This window comes from Pseudonaja textilis, chromosome 7 (assembly GCF_049901715.1).
Source record: "Pseudonaja textilis isolate UNSWEBS1 chromosome 7, rPseTex1.2, whole genome shotgun sequence".
Classification (NCBI taxonomy): Eukaryota; Metazoa; Chordata; class Lepidosauria; order Squamata; family Elapidae; genus Pseudonaja; species Pseudonaja textilis.
In genome coordinates this window covers 1,965,293-1,986,721 of record NC_141996.1, presented here as the reverse complement: position 1 = coordinate 1,986,721, position 21,429 = coordinate 1,965,293, and the positions used below count along the sequence as shown (strand labels likewise).

General features: G+C 47.9%; 1 protein-coding gene across 1 annotated transcript; it reads right to left on the bottom strand.

Annotated features, from left to right (window-relative positions):
* Positions 1-3,607: 3,607 nt before the first annotated feature.
* LOC113451256 (disintegrin and metalloproteinase domain-containing protein 30-like) lies at positions 3,608-20,329 on the bottom strand. The gene is made up of 13 exons (XM_087937820.1): positions 20,159-20,329; positions 19,196-19,261; positions 18,233-18,295; positions 16,246-16,314; positions 16,048-16,134; positions 14,742-14,934; positions 13,457-13,562; positions 10,259-10,442; positions 8,498-8,575; positions 7,833-7,944; positions 6,860-6,950; positions 6,483-6,537; positions 3,608-4,084 (listed from the first exon to the last, which is right to left on the bottom strand). Exons 1-13 carry the CDS (start codon positions 20,222-20,224, stop codon positions 3,872-3,874), a joined length of 1,383 nt encoding a protein of 460 aa, XP_087793946.1. The 5' UTR covers positions 20,225-20,329; the 3' UTR covers positions 3,608-3,871.
* Positions 20,330-21,429: the final 1,100 nt, after the last annotated feature.

Sequence of the window (21,429 nt, the reverse complement as noted above, 5' to 3'; positions counted from 1 at the left end):
GCCAGACTCAGTTAACGACCGTGTTCCTCACTTAACAACGGCAGTGATTCATTTAAACATGTTTGCAAAGGAAGATCGTCAAATGGGGCAGTTCACTTAGCGGCTGCTTCACTTAGCAACAGAAATGTTGGGTTCAGTGGCGGTCATATGTCGAGGACTACCTAACTGAAATGTACGTTTAACCTGTATTGTTTTTCAGGGGTGGCAAACTCACAACCACAGAATGCTGGGAAAGCCATAAACTTTTATACCTGAATTACTTTCTAAAATTGATTTAACTGGGATGAACAGATCTGACTTGTGTTGTTAGAATAAATGAGTTGGAAGGGACCTTGTGGGTCATCTAGTCCAACCCCCTGCCCAAGCAGGAGACCCAACAGATAACAGTCCAGTCTCTTCTTGAAAGCTTCCAGGAGTGAAATTCCCATAACTTCTGTTCCATGGTTGATTGTTCTCACTGTTAGAAAAATTCTTCTTATTTCCAGGTTGAATCTCTCCTTGGTCAGTTCCCATCCATTGTTCCTTGTCTGGCCTTCAGATGCTTTTTAGAAGATAGCTTGACCCCATTCCTCCTCTCTGGGGCAGCCCCTCAAATATTGGAAGATGCTCTCCTGTCTCCCCTGGTCCTTCTCTTCCCTAGACTAGCCAGGCCCAGTTCCTGCAACTGTTCATCGTATGTTTTAGCCTCTGGTTGCTCTTCTATGCACTCTTCCCAGAGTCTCAACATCTTTTTTACATCATGGTGACCAAAACTGGATGCAGGATTCCAGGTGTGGCCTTATTAAGGCCTTGTAAAGTGGTATTAACACTGATCCTTGATTCTATCTCTCTGTTTATGTAGCCTCGAATTGCATTGGCCTTTTGGGCTGCTGCAGCGCACGGCCGGCTCCTATGGAAAGGATTATCCACTCGGACTCAAGCACAGGGCCCATTGGTTCTCTTAGCGCAACGCAGTCAATGCAGCCGGATGTTTCGCACTGGTGTTTTCTAGTTGTGCATATTTACAGCAAGACGGGAGGGGGAGAAATTCCCCCCCCCCGCTCAAATTAGCATACAATAATTACATGCCCAATAATTACAATCTGCATTCATGGTAAATGAGTTTGAAGCAGGCTTTTGTGATTTATGCTGCTAAATTTCCAATTAAGGTTCAGCTTGACATATGGATCCATCGCCCACGATAGAATGCGAAACAGAAGATAAGCGCCCAAAGACCCATTAAAAACTGTGATCCAAATGCAGCATATACAAGTTTTTGGCTCCTTTAGCTTCTGTTAATAAGAAAATAAATCTTGTGCAATGAAGAACCTGGGTACGGAAGAGGAACCGATCATAATATAATTTATCCTCAGACTACCTAGCATTTAAAACTTAAATTAAAAGTAAAACCAGGGCCTCGATCTAAGCTTGGAAACGGACTTAAAAAATAAAACACTGAAAAGTGTTTTCCTTATCCCAGCTAGTCAGAATAAAAATCCTTTTTCCAAAGTGTATTTTCAGGTTGCTTTGGACGGCAGTTTCAGATACCGTCCATACACAGGTAGTCCTTGATTTAGAATCATTCATTTAACGACTGTTCAAAGTTACGACGACACTGAAAAAAGTGGCTTACAACCGGTCGGTCCTCGCACTTGCAACCGTCGTAACATCCCTACGTTCACGTGATCGAAGTCCAGGTGCTTGGCAACAATGGTATGTACCGCCCTCGACTTATGATCACAAGTGACCCCCCAAAGTTGATGTTGTTAAGTGGGTTTTGCTCCATTTTACGAATTTTCCTTTCCACCACTGTTAAGTGAGTCACACGGTTGTTAAATGAATCCGGTTTTCCTCCTTGATTTTGCCTGTCGGAAGGGCAAAAGGGGACAGGATGCTGCAACCATCATAAATGTGAGTCATTGTGAAGAAATAACACACACTGCTCAAAACAATAAAGGGAACACGACAATAAGACCTCCTGGATCCGAATGAATGAAATATTCTTATTAAATACTTTGTTCATTACGTAGCTGAATGTGCTGGCAACAAAATCACACAAAAATTATCGATGGAAATCAAAGTCCACTTTTTTTCAGTGCCGTTGTTAACTTCAAACGGCCGCTAAATGAACCCTTGTCACTCGAGGACTCCCTGTATTTACAACGGTTGCAGCGTCATATGATCACCTTGTACGACCTTCCCAGCCGGTTTCTGATAAGCACAGCTGATGAGGGAGGAGAGAAAAGAAGGGAGTGGGAGGAAGGAAAGAAGGAAGGAAGGAGAACAGGGAAGGAAGGAAAGAAGGAAGGAGAGAAAAGAATGGAGGGATGAGAGAAAGGGGAGGAAGGGAGTCAGGGAGGGAGGAAAGAAGGAAGGAGAGAAAAGAATGGAGGGAGGGGAGAAAAGAGGGAGGGAGTCGGAGGGAGGGACAGAGGAAAGAAGGAAGGGGAAGGAAGGAAGAAGGGGAAGGAAGGAAAGAAGGAAGGAGAGAAAAGGGAGGGAGGGAGTGGGAGGAAGGAAAGAAGGAATGAAGGATGAAGGAAGGAGAACAGGGAAGGAAGGAAAGAAGGAGAGAAAAGAATGGAGGGATGAGAGAAAGGGGAGGAAGGGAGTCAGGGAGGGAGGAAAGAAGGAAGGAGAGAAAAGAATGGAGGGATGAGAGAAAAGGGAGGAAGGGAGTCAGGGAGGGAGGAAAGAAGGAAGGAGAGAAAAGAATGGAGGGAGGGGAGAAAAGAGGGAGGGAGTCGGAGGGAGGGACAGAGGAAAGAAGGAAGGGGAAGGAAGGAAGAAGGGGAAGGAAGGAAAGAAGGAAGGAGAGAAAAGGGAGGGAGGGAGTGGGAGGAAGGAAAGAAGGAATGAAGGATGAAGGAAGGAGAACAGGGAAGGAAGGAAAGAAGGAGAGAAAATGGAGGAGAGAAAGGGGAGGGAGGGAGTCAGGGAGGGAGGAAGGAAAGAAGGAAGGAGAGAAAAGAATGGAGGGGAGAAAAGAGGGAGGGAGTCAGGGAGGGACGGAGGAAAGAAGGAAGGAAGAACAGGGAAGGAAGGAAAGAAGGAGAGAAAAGAATGGAGGGAGGAGAGAAAGGGGAGGGAGGGAGTCGGAGGGAGGAAGGAAAGGAAGAAAGGGGGAAGGAAGGAGAGAAAAGAATGGAGGGAGGAGAGAAAAGGAGGGAGGGAGCAGGAGGAAGGAAGGAAAGGAAGGGAGAGAATAACCATTCCTAGGAGGCCTGTCAGGGACTTGCATAAGTCCACCATTGTGCCTACTGTCCGTGTCCTATTGTCCCCATTTATTTGTGCCTATTTCCTGTATTCCTACCCGTGTTTATACTTATACCTATTATCTTGTAAGCGATTGACGAATCAAATCAATCAATAAATAAATGGGGGAGAGAGAAATCTTTAAAACACGAGGATGCGATCTTGAGGAACACGTCCTGCAGAGGGCACACCAAGACAGCAAGTCGCTGCTTTATGACCAGGGTGAAATTCTCATTTTAACTCCTTGCTGGAAGAAAACTTGAACGAGGCCAAGTGGAAAAGCTAAAAGAGACCACGTTTTCCTCAAGAGTTCTGGGAGATGATTTCTGCTGGGCCAGGCGGACGTGCGACGAAATGAAATGCAAATAACGCTAAAAAAAGGGCCACTTTATTTGAAGACTGGAAGTGTCCAAGCCCAAAAAAACAGGAATATTTTACGCAAACGGCAGAAGAAATACTGCTAGGATTTTGTACTGTCGAGAAAGCGATGGCGAGATGTATCAACGTATTTTTCTTTTATAGATATATTGGTATGTATTTGAATGTGTTAATGTTCCATAAAGGTTTTTCTTTTTAATTAAAAAAAAAAAAGAACATGCCAAAGGAAAAAGAAGGGGTCGGATAGGACTCAACGGGCCTAGGTGGCAAAAGTGACGTCTAATCTGGATTTTCCGGCTCTGGAGGTGGACAGGGCACTTTTCAATTCCGTGCTTTTCACGTACGGGGTGCTTCTCTGATTTCCCGCCGCAACGGCAGTTCTGGATTTTTTGAGCCTCCCGGAAGAAGTGCTCCTCAAGCCGCTACGCGACCGCCTTACACCGGTCTTGGAGGATTTGCCCCTGAGGCCTCCCTAGAAGAAAAATAGAATCACTTTAAGCTAGAGGTGGGCAACTAGGGCAACTTGATGGCCCGTGGACTTCCACTCCCAGAATTCCTGAGCCAACTATGGCTCCTTTACAACCTATGGACTTCAACTCCCAGAATTCCTGAACCAAATATGGCCCTTTACAACCTATGAACTTCAACTCCCAGAATTCCTGAGCCAAATATGGCCTCTTTATGACCCGTGGACTTCAACTCCCAGAATTCCTGAGCCAAATATGGCCCCTTTATGACCCATGGACTTCCACTCCCAGAATTCTTGGGCCAAATATGGCCCCTTTATGACCCATGGACTTCCACTCCCAGAATTCTTGGGCCAAATATGGCCCGTTTACAACCTATGGACTTCCACTCCCAGAATTCCTGAGCCAACTATGGCTCCTTTACAACCTATGGACTTCCACTCCCAGAATTCTTGGGCCAAATATGGCACTTTTACAAACTATGGACTTCCACTCCCAGAATTCCTGAGCCAACTATGGCTCCTTTACAACCTATGGACTTCAACTCCCAGAATTCCTGAGACAAATATGGCCCCTTTATGACCCGTGGACTTCCACTCCCAGAATTCCTGAGCCAACTATGGCTCCTTTACAACCCATTGGACTTCTACTCCCAGAATTCCTGAGCCAACTATGGCTCCTTTATGATCCATGGACTTCCACTCCCAGAATTCCTGAGCCAAATATGGCCCCTTTATGACCCGTGGACTTCCACTCCCAGAATTCCTCAGCCAAATATGGCCCCTTTACAACCTATGGACTTCAACTCCCAGAATTCCTGAGCCAAATATGGCTGCTTTACAACCTATGGACTTCAACTTCCAGAATTCCTGAGCCAAATATGGCCCCTTTATGACCCATGGACTTCCACTCCCAGAATTCCTGAACCAAATATGGCCCCTTTATGACCCGTGGACTTCCACTCCCAGAATTCTTGGGCCAAATATGGCCCCTGTCAGGATTCTGGCAGTTACCCCAATTAAATCCTGAGTCTCGAGCCAAACTTTCATCGTCACCCTTGACCCTGGTTTCCCCCCATCTCTGGGTGTATCATAATTCATATTCTCCAATGGGACACCTCCATAGTCAAGACTCATCAATCATGCTCCCAGTTAGATATTTGCACAGCAGAAACTTCAGTCACCTAGCAACTATCTTTGAAAACATTTATGGAATGCAGTTTCGGTTTTCGAGCTGGTGCACTGCCCTTTCAAACCCGTTTCCCCCCCTCCCTTTCGGCTGGCGACTCTAAAATGACCATGGAAATAATTTATGAGTTGACAGCCCCTTTTACGGCCCTGTGGACTTCCACTCCCAGAATTCCTGAGCCAGCATTTCTACCGCCTTTTTAATTGAGATGAAATGCTAATATATATTGCAAGTCCATCTATGATATGCGGGAGGCAGCATAAGTAAATAAGTATTATTTCTGGGATGGTGGCAGGAGCCTCAATTGTGGCTATTATAAGTGAAGGACTATCTTGTGAGAATGTACAGGAAATCTTCCTTGTGACCACAAGGGAGCCCAGCATTTCTGGGAGACGCCGGTTAAGTGAGTTTCGCTCCATTTTACAACTGTTCTTGGCACAATCGTTGAGTGAATCGCTGCAGTTGTTAAATGAGCAACATGGTCGTTAAGTGAATCTGGATGTCCCCACTGACTCCGCTCGTCAGGCGGTCGCCAAAGGGGGAGCACGCACGTTGACCCCCCTGGGTATGCCGCGACCGTCGCAAATACGACTCCGTTGCCGAGCTTCTGAACTTTGATCACGCGACCAACCACAGGGAGGCCGCAACAGGCGTAAGCGTGAAAAACAATGGTGTCCCCCTTTTGTTCCAGTGCTGATATAACGGTCACTAAACGAACTGCTGTAATTCAAGAACTGCCTGCACAAGAGTTCTCCAGCGTTTGCCTTCAGAAAGGCTGGGCAACGGGTGTGTTTTGTGTGCGTGTGTGAATTAGGCGGTGAGCCCCCTCCTCCACAATAAGACGTTCGCACCCAGCTAATGCCAACATGGCCGCTCTTAATAAATCAATTTTTTTTTCACTCTTGAGAGATGCCGCTAGAGATTTATGATTTGAAAGGGGTGGATTGGTTGGACAGCCAGCTGACACTAAAATACGTCATTCATTAGCCCCCATGACCCTGGTCTTCCCCCCACTCCTGGATGTATATTCTCCAATGGGACACATCCCTAGCCAAGAGTCACCAATCATGCTCTCCAGTAATAATCTTGCGCACCAACAGCTTCGTCTGCCTAGCAGTTATCTGCAGCATTTAAGGAATGCACTGCTTTCCTCACTCCCTTTTCTGCTGGCAACTAAAAAGAGCAAAGGAGTATTATTTTAGTTTAGACACTTACTTTACTGGCCGATTTTTGGGGGCGTCGTTTGGGAATTGCCGCAATCCACTTAAAGCTGGAAAGGAAAGAGACGGTGTGAAGCTTTGGTGGATTCCAAGCAGGCGAGATGTGAAGGGACTGGAGGTTTTGTATTCAGCTGGTTCGAAGTGGTTCTGGCACACCGGTAGCAGACATTTTGACTGGTTCGGAGAACCCGGCAAATACCACCTCTGGCTGGCCCCTCCCCTTCCAGGAGTCCCGACGCACCCCGTTTTGGCTCCCAGGGGCCTGCAGGGAGGTTTACTAGCCGGACTCACTCACAACTTGCACGCCTGGGATTCGAACGCGGCCACCTCCAGCCACCACCTCCTCCTCCTCTATCCCTGCACTTTACTCACAAGGCGTCCACGTGACGTGCGATGAAAACTCCCCCTGCCAAGACGACCAGACCGGTCAGGGTGAAGAGACCTACAATGACGATGGTGGGCACTGGGGAATGAGAGAGAAAAGGACCCTGAACAGGGCTTGTGGCAGACAGACCATCCCGGGTTATTTGTTCAAAACCGTGGTTTGGGGCAGCCAACGGTTGGGGAAGTCTTCAGAGTGCGGGAAAGCAAACTGGGCAGCCCCTGCTGAGACCCTGCCCATGGAATCAGAATGGAATGGAGCTGGAAGGGACCTTGGAGGTCTTCTAGACCAACCCCAGGCTCAAGAAGGATACCATTTTAGATAAGTGACTGTCTTAAAAACATCTGGGATGACACCAGGAGATGGGGAGTTCTAGTCCCGCCTTAGGCATGAAAGTCAGTTGGGGGACTTTGGGCCAATCACCAGGAGATGGGGAGTTCAAGTCCTGCCTTAGGAATGAAAGCTGATTGGGTGACTTTGGGCCAATCACCAGGAGACGGTGAGTTCTAGTCCTGCCTTAGGCATGAAAGCTGATTGGGTGACTTTGGGCCAATCACCAGGAGACGGGAGTGAATCCTGCCTTAATGAAACCTTGGGTGACTTTGGGCCAATCACCAGGAGCGGTGAGTTCTAGTCCTGGGGCAATGAGACGGAGCTAGTCCGCCTCTTCAGCCAATCACCAGGAGACGGTGAGTTCTAGTCCTGCCTTAGGCATGAAAGCTGATTGGGTGACTGTGGGCCAATCACCAGGAGACGGTGAGTTCTAGTCCTGCCTTAGGCATGAAAGCTGATTGGGTGACTGTGGGCCAATCACCAGGAGACGGTGAGTTCTAGTCCCGCCTAGCCAGGCGGCTGGGTGATCTTCAGCCAATCCCCAGGAGACGGTGAGTTCTAATCCTGCCTTAGGCATGAAACCCAACCGATTTGAATGGGATGGGGGACAAAGAAAGAGACACTGCTTACACTGATAGGGTGGTGGGGGCCCACTGTCGATGCTCCCCCCAAACCCTGGTTCGGTGCACAAGGGAGGGGCCCATCCGTAAGAGCAATGGCAATTCCGGTTGCTGTTGCAGACCTGAAAATGGAACAAGGAGACGGCCAGGATTGGCGGGCGTCCAACGGTCACCTGGACAGACCCAGAAGGAAAAGCTTTGCGGTCCCATTTTCCACCCTTTGCCAGAACATGTCTGCTGGTTCAGGCTTGTGTGAGACACAATTGTTGTTTACATGAGAAAGGAAGGCAGTTGCTAAGACTTTGGTTTGGAGTGAGGGCGGTGTGAGGCTGGGCTGAAACTGCCCTGCTTAAAGATGGATGCAGGATGGAGACAAGCTAGGAATATCATTTAAAAGTCTGTGTCCTTGGCAACTTTTAAGACTTGTGGACTTCAACTCCCAGAATCCCGCAGCCAGCTATGTGCCCGAGGGGACGCTCGACCAGAGGAACCTCTGAGATAGGCTGGAGAAGGTCCCAGAAATTAGCGATGGCAGCCACACAATCACACAATCTCCTCCATCCTTTGATCCCCACGCTCTTGTGGCCGCCATTGTCAGGGGATTTTTGGGGGGGGAGGGGTGGAGGAGGAGGAGGAGACCCTTGGATATGGATGATACTCCAGTCTGCCACTTACTCCTCGGTGTCTACACATGGATGGATCGCAGTCGAAATCCAGCACCGCCACATCCACGCACGATCTGTTTAAGCACATCTAGAGAAGGAGAAACACTTTTTTTTTTTTTTTGCACCCAAAATCCAAATTCTTAAAACTTGCAAAATGTCTGTCGGGATTCCAGGCTGTTTTAGCTCCCAATCCCCTACCTCCCCTTTTTGCCTCCTGGGCCTCAGGGAAGCCTCCTGGGCAAAGCAGTAAGACAGGGAGGGGGATCCTGGAACAGCTGATCGTCGGAACCAGTAAGACAGGGAGGGGATCGTGGAACAGCCGGAACCAGTAGTCAGAACCAGTAAGAAAGGGAGGGGGATCCTGGAACAGCTGGTCGTCAGAACCAGTAAGACAGGGAGGGGGATCCTGGAACAGCTGATCATTGGAACCAGTAAGACAGGGATGGGGATCCTGGAACAGCCGATCGTCGGAACCAGTAAGACAGGGAGGGGGATCCTGGAACAGCTGATCGTCAGAACCAGTAAGACGGGGGGGATCCTGGAACAGCTGATCATCAGAACAGCTGATCGTCCGGAGGAGGGAAAAAAAGAAATATCTTAAGGAGTGACTGGGCAGGGGACAGTGCAGTCTGGGATGTCGGGCATATGTGTGCGATGTCGCGCATGCCTGATAAGGACTGATTGGGTGGAGAGGGGAAGGGGGCCAGCCAGGGGGCACGATTTTCTGGTTGTCCGAAATGCGCAGAATCATCACAACCCATCCTATAGAACTGGCTGGAAATGGTAGAATTCCCCCCTGCCCCGCCCAGCATCTCCAGTCCAATCAGCACCCAGCCCAGTTGCTAGGCGACCCTCAGTCTCCACCTTTTGGACACCTGCACCAACGTCCTTGGTTCCCAGAGGGAAAGAATTTTATTTTGGCTACGGCACCCTAGGCGGGGCGGGGCGGGGGCTTTTAAAAATTTTAGCAACCGGGTTCTCTTCCTGGTTGCTGGGTGGGCGTGGCCATGGTGGGCGTGGCCTAGTCGGCCTCCTGCATCATGGGGGGGCGTTTTCACCCTCCCTGGGCTCCGGTGGCTTTTTTGGGGCCTCCAGGAGGGTGAAAATGGCCTCCCCGGGCTCTGGAGGCCCTCTGATCCATTTCTGGCCTTCCGAAGCCTCTGGGAGACCCATATTTTGGCTTCCCTGACCCTCCAAACATGCCCTGTACTTACTTGGGATCCAGAATGGCCGCATGGAGACTTCTGGGAGGGGCAGGTGGGCAGGTGGGCAGGGCCACCCAAGGGTGGGATTTGCCAGTTCATCGAACTGTGCAGCTCCAGTGGCCTAGAGGTGGAGCTCTCACCTCACAATCAAGAGGGTGTGAGTTCGATCCTAGGCAGAGGCTTATCTTTCGAATAGGCTCTCCTGCATGGGCAGGGGTTGGACTAGATGGCCTCCAAGGTCCCTTCCAACTCTGTTATTCTATGAGTTTATGAAGCGATCATAAAATTAGCTACTGGTTCGCTAACAGTTCGCTTGAACCCGTAGCAGCCCAGCCCTGACCCCAGCTATCTCTACACCCCTCCTCTCCTTGGCTCCTTCACTCCAGGCTGTGTCAGCCCTGAAGGAATGAGAGAAGAAAGGAAGGAAGGAAGGAAGGAAGAAGAGAAACTTCCCATTAGAAAACTACAAAAGGGAAAACAGCCACAACGCAGCCAACTTCAGGGTTGACCCAAGAAATTTTGGAGATTTTTGATGACTCAGGACCAGGAAGGTGGTTTGGGCTCACCTTGTCGGGTCCGCAGGTGGTTCCATCTCGCGCGTCTCCCAGGTCATAGACATCCTCCCCCAGGTCAAATTCGGTCCCCCAACACACGATGTCCTCCACCGGAGTCTGGAGTACCTCTTGCCCCGTCGTGATGCTCGAGATTTTCCCCACGTTAATGCACTGCACTCGCCCACAGAGGACATCCCTAGTCGTAGAGTAAGACAGAAGAACCGAGTACTGTGTAGATCTTAAATCTGATTTTTTTTAAAAAAAATAGGTATAATATCGGGGAAAAAAATAAAATGAACAAAATCTATATTTAATATTGCATATTATCAGGATTCCAGCAGTTCCTCCCATTGAAATCCTCAGTCTCTAGCCAAACTTCCAAAACTTGAAAAGGATTTATTGGGAGTAAACATGCCAGCACTACCTGGGTGTAGCCGACTCTGAGACACACCATTCACTGTCACCCTTGACCCTGTTTTTTCCCCCACCCCCCCCACCCCTCCTGGGTCTATCATAATTCCTATTCTCCAATGGGACACATCCATAGCCCAGAATCATCTATCATGATCTCCAGTTAGAATTCTGCACAGCAGAAACTTCGATCACCTAGTTACTATCTTAGAAAACATTTATGGAATGCACTTTTGGTTTCCTAACTGCTGCACTGCTCCCTCCTCCCTGTCTGTTGGCAACTCTTAAAAAAAAAAAAAGACATATTTTATGCGTTGATACGTATATTAACAGCAGCAAGGATCGTATTTGCTCAGCATTGGGAAAAAAAAATGAAGAAATACTACTCGATGAAGATATAATTAAGCAGATATTGGACTGTGCAGAAATGGACAGACTTACATTGAAGATTAAACAGAAAGGAGGCGCAGAATACGACCAAAGATGGTATTTATTTTATCAATGGCTGGGAAGAATGGGTAAAGATTAGGAATATAATTTGTACTGTCAAGCAAACAAAAATAGCCCGGACAACACGGTGTTAATTAAGCACTAAATAAATGTAATAGTAGAAAATTAATAAAACTTTATTTTTTAAAAAAAAGAAACAAAAAGAACCGAAAACTGTGTAACTGGCCACTGTAATTTCACATTTTGCTGTACGGTTAGTCCTCGACTTACGACCACAATCGAGCTCTAAAGTTGATGGCGCTTAGTCGAAAACCTTGGTTAAATGAATTTTGCCCCGTTTTACCACACGTCTTGCCATGGTTGTTAAGTGGATCGCTGCCCTTGTTAAATTGGTAAGACAGTTGTTCACTTCTGTTCACGAAAAGATCGCAAAAGGGGATGTGATGACCCAAAGGGGCGTGGCACAAAGGCAACACAGTCAGATAATCACTAGGAGTCCCTTTCTTAGCTCCAACTTGGCCCCCAATGTCCTGGTTACCTTCTGGGCTGGAGAAAAACTCTCCCAGGAACAGCCTTGGGCTGCAGGGAATCAAGTCCAAAACGTGGTCAACACAAACTGTAACTTAAAGTCCAATCAAGGCAAAACGAGGTCATTAGTCCGGCAGGGCAGGAGCAAGAATTCCAGATGTGAAGGCACGGCAGTAACTCAACACAGTTAGGAGGATGCCAGGAACGCAGATAAGCAAAGTCAACACAAGATAAAATCACGTTTGCTCCCAGAAGATGCTGCACTCAGCTTGCATCTCTTTTAAAACTCTCATTCTCAGGTGTGGCTAATGAAGGGAATCAGGGCCCTTTCCTCCCCCGTAAGCCATGCAACCCTCGTTGGTCCCTTCTCCGTTCCTCCCTGCATGCCCAGGGATGAAGAGGCGGTGAGCCTGGGTCTTCCTCTGAATTCCCTCTCCCTTGTTCTACCTCTTCTCTGCTCTGCCCAACTGGACTTTGCCCTTCCCCAGTTCCCTCCGCAGCCAACGGAACCACACTCCTTCTCCCTGTCAGCTGCTCAGCCTCCCCCTCTGAGTCAGATTCTGACAGGGGCATGACAGGGGATCACGTGACCCTGGTGATGTGGCAATGGTCATTGGTCGCTTTTGTCCAGTGCCGTTGTAACTTGGAATGGTCCCTAAATGAAGTGTTGTAAGTTGAGGACTACCTGTTGCTTTCTAAGGCTGTGTCTTTAACTTGTTTTGCTAGAGTGAATAATAAAGCCAAAACTTATTTTATTCCCTCGAGTGGCCACTGTTTCTGAATCAGGGGTGGGATTCAAAATATCCCAGCCCACGATTCGCTGCCCAGTCGCTGGGTGGGTACGGCCATGGTGGGTGTGGCTGACTGGGACTTCCTGTTTCCCGTTTCCAGCGGGCCTCCAGAGCCCAAGGAAGGCTGTTTTTGCCCTCCCAAGGGTCCCGAGGCTTCCCTGGGCCTCTGGGAGGGCAAAACAGCCTCCCCGGCTCTGGAGGCCCACCGGAAGCTGGAAACAGGCCCATTTCTGGATTTCTAGAACTTCTGGGCGGGCGTTTTCCCCCTCCCAGAGCCTCTGTGCAGACCCTGCACTTACCTGCATTGCGTAGAGGCTCCTGGGAGGGGAGGGGCAAGGTGTCAACTAAAAAACAATACTCCTTTAGTCTTTTAGTTGCCAGCAGGAAGAGAAAGCAGTACATTCCTTAAATGCTTCGGATAATCGCTAGGTGGCCGAAGCTGTTGGCGCACAAGATTATTACTGGAGAGCAGGACGGATGACTTTTGGCTATGGATGTGTCCCATTGGAGAATATACATCCAGGGGGTGGGAGGGGGGGAAGACCAGGGTCCAGGGGGAAAGGAATGGTGTGTTTTAGTGTCGGCTGCACCCAGCTAACGCCGACATGGCCACTCCTAATAAATCAATGTTTTTCTACTCTGAGAGATGCGGCTAGAGACTTAGGATTGGAATGGGGGGGGGGGTGGATTTGTCGGAGCCCCGACACAGGATGGGCGGGGCCAGCAGGTTGGTTCAAATACCTGGTTCCGCAAGCTAGATGTAACTTGAACACCCGGTTCGTTCGAACCAGTCCAAACCGGTGATAATCCCACCCCTGCTCTAGATCCCAAATGACCCTCCGTTTTCGCCTGGCCCTTTGGCAAAACGGATTTGGTGGCGGTCGCAAACAGGGTTGCGCTCTGCTCTGTTTCAAACCACGGTGTGATGTTGGTCTCAGCACCGCTTGCGGGTTCACACACGTTCTCTGCCAGGCCCGAGCAAACCCCCGATGGGCAAGGAAGAAGCCGACATCCCAGAGAGCCCGCTTACTTCTCCAGGCACTTCTGAAAACCCGAGCCGTCCTTGCCACAGTTGCCAAAGCGGTCGCCGCGCATGTTCATCTCCTTGAAGCAGCTCAGAGGGGCTTCTTGGGCGTCTGGAAGGGGAAGCAGGCGCTTAAGGGAGGCACTGATGATGGTCGCTAGCTGGGTGGCAAAACGTCTGCAAGAAAAGCGCCAGGGACCTCCAAGTCCTCCTCCTCCTCCTCCTCCTCTCTTGCAAACCTTCCTCCCTTCTAGCACTGATGATGTTCCCTAGTTGGGTCAAAAAACGTCTGCGAGAAAACCACCCAGCTGAAAGAGCAGGAAGGACCCCAAAGTCCTACTCCTCCCCCTCCCCTCCCCCTCCTCCTCACAAATCCCACTCCTCTTTACCACTGATGATATTGCCTAGTTGGGTCATGAAATGTCTGCAAGGAAACCACCAAGCTCTGGGAGCATCAAGGACATGCAGTCCATCTCTTCCTCCTCCTCTTCCTCCTCCTCCTCCTCCTCCTCCTCCTCCTCCTCCTCCTCCTCCTCCTCCTCCTCATACCCCTCTCTCCCACTCCCTTCTAGCACTGATGATGTTCCCTAGTTGGGTCATGAAACATCTTCAAGAAAACAACGAAGCTCAGAGAGCACCAAGGACCCCAGTTTTTCCTCCTCCTCCTCCTCCTCCTCCTCCTCCTCCTTCCTTCCCCTCCTCCCTACAAACCCCACTCCTTTCTAGCACTGATGATGTTGCCTAGTTGGGTTATGAAACATCTTTAAGAAAACAACTAACATCATAGAGCACCAAGGATCCCATCCTCCTCCTCCTCCTCCTCCTCCTCCTCCTCCTCCTCCTCCTCCTCCTCCTCCTCCTCCTCCTCCTCCTCCTCCTCCTCCCTAAAAACCCCACTCCCTGATGTTGTTCCCTAGTTGGCTCATGAAATGTCTGCAAGGAAACCACCAAGTTCAGAGGACACCTAAGGATCCCACCGCCCTCCTCTTCCTCCTCCTCCTCCTCCACTCTGAAAACCCTGCTCCCTTCTAGCACGGAGGATGTCACTTGGTTGGGTCATGAAGCATATTAAAGGAAGCCACCCAGGACCCCATAGTCCTCCTCCTCCTCCTCTCCACAAACCCCACTCCCTTCCAGCACTGATGATGTTCCCTAGTCGGGTCATGAAACGTCTGCCAGGAAACCGCCAAGCTCAGAGAGCACCAAGGATGCCACATCTGAACCCTGAGCTCCAGATATTCTCTTCATCCCTGCTCCACCTGCCCAGAGCCCAAGGACAGGTGGGCCTTACCTGGCCCAAAGAGAGCTTTGCAGTGGGCCTGGAGATCCAGGCAAAGCCCCCGGAAGCAGTGGTTGTGGTGGCCGCAGGGCGTCCCGTCTTGCTTGTAGACGTCCGTCGGACAGTCGTAGGAAGTGCCGTTGCAGAACTCGGGGAGGTCGCACTCCGAAATGGCTTCCCGGCATTGGGTTCCGGTTTCGGAAAACTAGCAGAGCCAAGGATTCAGGCTTATTCCGGTTTGGACGGTGCTCAGAAGTTGGCAGCTCCACCAGAAGTGACACCCCACCCCGGGGCTGAAAACGTCCTGCTGTTCTTTGACTTTTCCAAAAGGATGGAAGGAAAAGAGGAGGGAGGGATGAAGGGATGAAGGGAGAAAGGGAGGGGGAGGAGAGAAGGGGAGGAAGAATTTGGGGGAAGGAAGGAAGGAAAGAAAATGGAAGGAGGAAAGAGATAATGAGAAAAGGAAGGAAGGAAAAAGAGGAGGGAGGGATGAAGGAAGAAAGGGAGAAAGGGAGGGGGAGGAGAGAAGGAGAGGAAGAATTTGGGAGGGAGGGAAGGAAGGAAGGAAGGAAGGAAAGAAGGAAGGAAGGAAGGAAGGAAGGAAGGAAGGAAGGAAGCAAGGAAAGAAAATGGAAGGAGGAAAGAGATAATGAAAAAGGAAGGAAGGAAGAGAGGAGGGAGGGAGGTTGGAAGTAAAGAGAGAAGGGGGATGGGGAGGAGGAAAGGAGAGGAAGAATTTGGGAAGGAAGGAGAAATGGAAGGAGGAAGGAGATAATGAGAAAAGGAAGGAAGGAAAAGAGGAGGGAGGGAGGATGGAAGGAAGGAGAATGGGAGGGAGGGGAGAAGGAAAGGAGAGGAAGGATTTGGGAAGGAAGGAAGGAGAGATGGAAGGAGGAAGGAGGTAATGAGAAAAAGAAGGAAGGAAAAGACAAGGGATGGAGGAAGGCAGGAGAAAGGGAGGGGGGAGGAGGGAAGGAGGAAGAATTTGGGAAGGAAGGAGGAGAGATGGAAGGAGGAAGGAGATAATGAAAACAAGAAAAGAAAGGAAAAAGGGAGGGATGAAGGAAGGCAGGAGAAAGGGAGGGGAGGAGGGAAGGAGAGGAAGAAGGGAAGGGAGGAAAAGAGGAGGGAGGGAGGAGAAAGGGAGGGGGAGGAGGGGAGGAGAGGAAGAATTTGGGAAGGAAGGAAAGAAATGGAAAGAGGAAGGAGATAATGAGACAAAGAAGGAAAGAAGGAAGGAGAAATGGAAGGAGGAAGGGGATAAGGAAGGAAGGAAGGAAGGAAGGAAGGAAGGAAGGAAGTGTTGCTTGGCTCTTACCTGACACTTCTCACAGCAGAGCCCGTAGAGGCAGTCGATGCCTTCTTTGAATTTGCACTCCTGGCAACACTCGTTCTTCCTGCACTCCTGCCACGAGAGAGGGAGGGCCGCCTGGTTCACCCCCATCCGTGCCCGAGGCCACCCCGAAAATCCCAGCCCCATCGACCCCCCCCGACATTAAAGGAATGGAAAACGTACAGCGGGTCCCTTGAGTTTCGGATATTTCTCATTCATGAGTACGATTTTGATGGCCGAGGAGCCCTCTTCCTGTTCAAAAAGAGAGAGAGAGAGAGAGAGAGCAGCGAGGGGCCCACTGCTTAAATATCCCCGTCACAGAGATGCAGCAGGCAGCCCTCGATTTACGACCACAAGGGAGCTCAAAGATTCTTCTGGCTGGGTGGGACATTTATTAAGGGAGTTTTGCCCCGTTTTATACCTTTTACTACCCAGGTGCTTCGCTATGAAACTCTGTGGTTGGGCTTAGTTTTTGGAGGGGAAAAAAAAGGAGGGAAAATTCTGCCTCTGCCTACCAGCATCCATCGGTATTCATCTGGCAAGCGTCCTGTCAGTGTGTGAGAGAGTTGAGGGCTGTTTGGAAACTGAAAGAGTATTTGCTGTGTGAGCAAGAAGGAGACAGCAAGGAGCCTGGGTGTGGCTTAGCTCAACTGTTCTGGACTAAAGCCGCTTGGGGCTCTGAAACAGAAACTGAACCTCTTCTCCTCTGCTTGTGTTTTGCCTTTGGAAGAGATTTCTTTTTTTTCAGGTGGGGAGAGGGAGTAGAACTCCTGAGCATCAGAGCGTGTTGATAGTAATAATAATATAGGAAATATTCTCAATGCTCTGAGGGTCATTTGGAAAAATCCTTTCTTAGTGAGCCCTGAGAAGCCAAGAGGAAGATATGAGGCAAATTTTAAGTTTGTAGGCTTTACGGTTCTGGAGATTTTGTGATGATGCGTGAGGGGCCTTTCGCAGATAGATAGATAGATAGATAGATAGATAGATAGATAGATAGATAGATAGATAGATAGATATAGGTAGGTATAGATATAGATAGATAGATAGATAGATAGATAGATAGATAGATAGATAGATAGATAGATGATAGATAGATAGATATAGAGAGAAAGAGGGATAGAGATAAATAGATAGATAGATAGATAGATAGATGATAGATAGATAGATGATAGATAGATAGGGATATATATATATATATATATATATATATATATAGAGAGAGAGAGAGAGAGAGAGAGAGAGAGAGAGAGAGAGAGAGAGAGAAGAGAGAGATAGGATAGATAGATAGATAGATAGATAGACAGAGAGAGGTAGGGATAGAGATAGATAGATAGATAGATAGATAGATAGATAGATAGATAGATAGATGATGGATAGATAGATAGATAGATAGATAGATAGATAGATACAGATAGAGATAGTGATAGAGATATAGACATAGACAGAAGTTAGATTGCCAGAGTTGTTGAGTGAATCACCGCCGGTATTAAGTCAGTAACCCGGTCATTAAGCAAATCCAGCTTCCCCCATTCAACTTGGCTGGTCAGAAGGTCGCCAAAGGGGATCATGTGATCCAGGGACGTTGTGACCGTCCTAATACGAGTCAGTTGCCAAGCCTCTGAATGTTGATCCCGTGACCCTGGGGAACGCTGCAACGGTCGCAAGTGTGCAAAACAGTCACAAGTCCCTTTTTCCAGGGCGGTTGTAACTTTGAACAGTCACTACATGAACGGTCGGTCGTAAGTTAATAAACTACCCGCGGAGCTCAGTTAGCAGCAAACTCGGAGAGTTTCGAGTCTCCTTCTGCTATGCCAAGAGCAACCAGGATTAAATCAACTTCAATAACCCCGGAAGTTACGAATGCTCGAACCCTGGAAGTTTTTATGGAGAGATTGGACAACCATTTGTCTGACGTGGTGGAGGGCAGGGGTGGGATTCGGACTGGTTCGGGCGAACAGGTTTCCTGCCTAAGCGGGGGGGCGGGGGTTGGACTAGAAGACCTCTAAGGTCCCTTCCAACTCTGTGATTCTGTGTTCTAAGAGCTGCGAATCTTAGGGAGGCCTTGTGAAATGATAAATCTTTAACAAACCAAGTAAAAAACACCCAGAGCGACATCTTTTGCATCAAGAAGCTATCTCATTTTCACAATATTGATGGACCAATAACTTACAGTGATGGTTTTAGGCTGCAGGTGGTTAGGAAATGAAAAACGATCACGAAATTTAGGCATCCGCTGTTTAGAAAAGAGAGAGAGAATTATGAAGATTTTGATGAATAGTTTATTATTATTATATTAGCATCATCTCTCACTCCTCTCTCTTTCTCTTTCTCTCTCTTTCTCTTTCTCTCTCTTTCTTTCCCTCCTCTTTCTCTTTCTGTCTCTCTCTCTTTCTCTCTCCTCTCTTTCCCTCTCTTCTCTCTCTCTTTCTGTCTCTCTTTCTGTCTCCTCTCTTTCTCCCTCTCTCTTTCTCTCTCTCTCTCTCTCTTTCTTTCCCTCCTCTCTCTTTCTCTCTCTTTCTCTCTCTTTTTTCCCTCCTCTTTCTCTTTCTGTCTCTCTTTCTGTCTCCCTCTCTTTCTCCCTCTCTTTTCTCTCTCTCTCCTCTCTTTCTTTCCCTCCTCTCTCTTTCTGTCTCTTTCTCTCTCTCCCTCCTCTTTCTCTTTCTGTCTCTCTCTCTTTCTCTCTCCTCTCTTTCCCTCTCTCTCTCTCTCTTTCTGTCTCTATTTCTGTCTCCCTCTCTTTCTCCCTCTCTTTTCTCTCTCTCTCCTGTTTCTTTCCCTCTCTCCTCTCTCTCTCTCTTCCTCCTCCTCTCTCTTCTCTCTCTCTGCTCTCTTTCTTTCCCTCTCCTCTCTCTCTCTTTCTCTCTCCTCTCTCTCTCTATCTTCCTCCTCCTCCCCCTCTCTCACAGACACATCAATATATTATCTAGCTATTAAATCCTGACTAGATACCGAACAATCTGGAACTTTACAACATTGCTTAGACTTTTTATAAAAGAGCTTTGGCATTTTTGTACAATTGTACCTCAAACATTATTTTGAAGTTAATTTTTCTTCTTGCAAGTTGTTAGTTTGTCAAACACAACAGATATCGTTCACTCTTCCTACCACGTCAAGTTTTATTTGACCTGCTTACGTGAAGTTGCCGCTGTTTTCCTCCTTGTTTCAGGAAGATGGCTTGGATCCAGGTTCCTTCGATGTCCTAAGAGAGGAAGAGAAACTCACTGTTTCCTAGTGATTGGCTCAAAAAAAACCCAGTTGGCTTTCATGCCTAAGGCGGGACTAGAACTCACCGTCTCCCGGTGATCAGCCCAAAGTCACCCAGCTTGGTTGGTGACCCCTGGTCTGGGTAATCATTCAGCTGATTTTGGGGGGAAGCACCCGCTTGGCCAGGTGAACTGGATCAGGGGTCACCAACCTTTTGGACCTCAGAGACAGCCAAACTCATCATTTTAAATCCCGTGGACCAGAGACCCTGGGAAAATCCCCCCAAAAAAGTCTGCAGGGAAATCCCCCACCCCATTTTTCCTACCGATCGATTGTTCTTTATTTGGGATTGCAGGATACCATCTCTAGCTCCATTCTCAGGGGGAGAGAGAGAGGAGAGACTTTGGGCTTCATGCAAGGAAAACAGCAGAAGCTGCAGAAGTCTTTCTTTCTCTCCCCCAAACTCCGCCAGAAATGAGTCTTTGCCGGTGCAGCCTCTTGGAGCAGGGACGCCTTGCAGGGTCCCAAAGATTCATTTCTGGCAGAGTTTGAAGGAGAGAAAGAAAGACTTTGGCTGCTTTCCTTGCGTGCAGCCAAAAGCAGAAGAAGAAAGAAGCGGAAAGAAGCAGTGGCCAGGCAAGGTGTGTGGGGTGAGTGGGGCAAGTTCCCCCCCTCCGCCCTTCCCCCCCCTCACTACCCCGTGTTGTTCGCGATGCAAGAGAACAAACCTTGCGTTCCCGCGGGCCATGTGGGCGGTGCAGCCTTGTGTTCCCGCGCAGCCTGGATTAATTGCTTTGGGGAGGACATTTCTCTGCGGACCATCAAAATTTTCCCACGGACCACCAGTGGTTTCTGGCCCGCCGGTTGGCGACCATTGGTCTGGATGTCTCACCTCTTCCACTCCACAGTCGCACTCTTCATCCTCGTCATCAATGACGCCGTTCCCACACTCCTTCATGCTAAAGATCTGGGCAGGTTTGTCAAGCAAACAGGTTTTCCCAGGTTTTTGGATCAGCTTCAAATATTCCAGGGTGCTGCAGTTACTCAGTCTGGAACAGTTCCTGTAAGACAATAAGAAATGACTATCCTGTGTGCTGTCATTTTATTTGTAGCTTATTTGTTGTGGTCACTTGTACCTTGCCTTCTATCCTATGCTCTGCTCTGCTATGCTATCCTATATCCCATCCCATTCTATATTCTGTCCATATTCTATTATTCTATTTTCCATATACTACTCTGTTTATTATTCTATATTCTATTCTATTCTATTCTATTCTATTCTATTCTATTCTATTCTATTCTATTCATCTATTCTATTCTTCTATATTCTATTCTACTCTATTATCCTATTCTCTCCTATACTCTCCTATTCTATTCTCTCTTATTCCATTCTATTCTATTTTATTCTACTCTACTCTATTCTATTCTATACTCTCCTATTCTATTCTATTCTATTCTATTCTATTCTATTCTATTCTATTCTATTCTATTCTATTCCATTCCCTTCCCTTCCCTTCCCTTCCATTCTATTCCATATTTGTATTCTATTCTATTCTTTGTTCTATTCTATTCTGTTCTATTCTACTCTACTCTACTCTATTCTATTCTATTCTCTCTCTATTCTATTCTATTCTACTCTACTCTATTCTATTCTATACTTTCCTATTCTATACTATACTATTCTATTCTATTCTATTCTATTCTATTCTATTCTATTCTATTCTATTCTATTCTACTCTATTCTATTCTATACTTTCCTATTCTATTCTATTCTATTCTATTCTATTCTATTCTATTCTATTCTATTCTATTCTATTCCATTCCCTTCCCTTCCATTCTATTCTATTCCATATTTCTATTCTATTCTATTCTATTCTATTCTATTCTATTCTATTCTATTCTATTCTTTCATTCTATTGTATTCTACTCTACTCTATTCTATTCTATACTCTTCTATTCTATTCTATTCTATTCTATTCTATTCTATTCTATTCTATTCTATTCTATTCTATTCTATTCTACCCTACCCTACCCTACCCTACCCTACCCTATTCGATTCCTATTCCTATTCCTATTCCTATTCCTATTCCTATTCCTATTCCTATTCCTCTTCTCTTCTCCTCTTCTCTTCTACTCTACTCTACTCTACTCTACTCTACTCTA

Excerpts from the sequence above, each read along its gene's own strand:
- LOC113451256 (XM_087937820.1), bottom strand. The coding sequence starts at position 20,224 with ATGAAGGAGTGTGGGAACGGCGTCATTGATGACGAGGATGAAGAGTGC. Across the intron at positions 7,945-8,497 it reads CCATGTGTAGACACCGAGGA|GTCTGCAACAGCAACCGGAA; the intron begins GTAAGTGGCAGA and ends TTCCATTTTCAG. Across the intron at positions 6,538-6,859 it reads GCACGTCACGTGGACGCCTT|CTTTAAGTGGATTGCGGCAA; the intron begins GTGAGTAAAGTG and ends TTTCCTTTCCAG.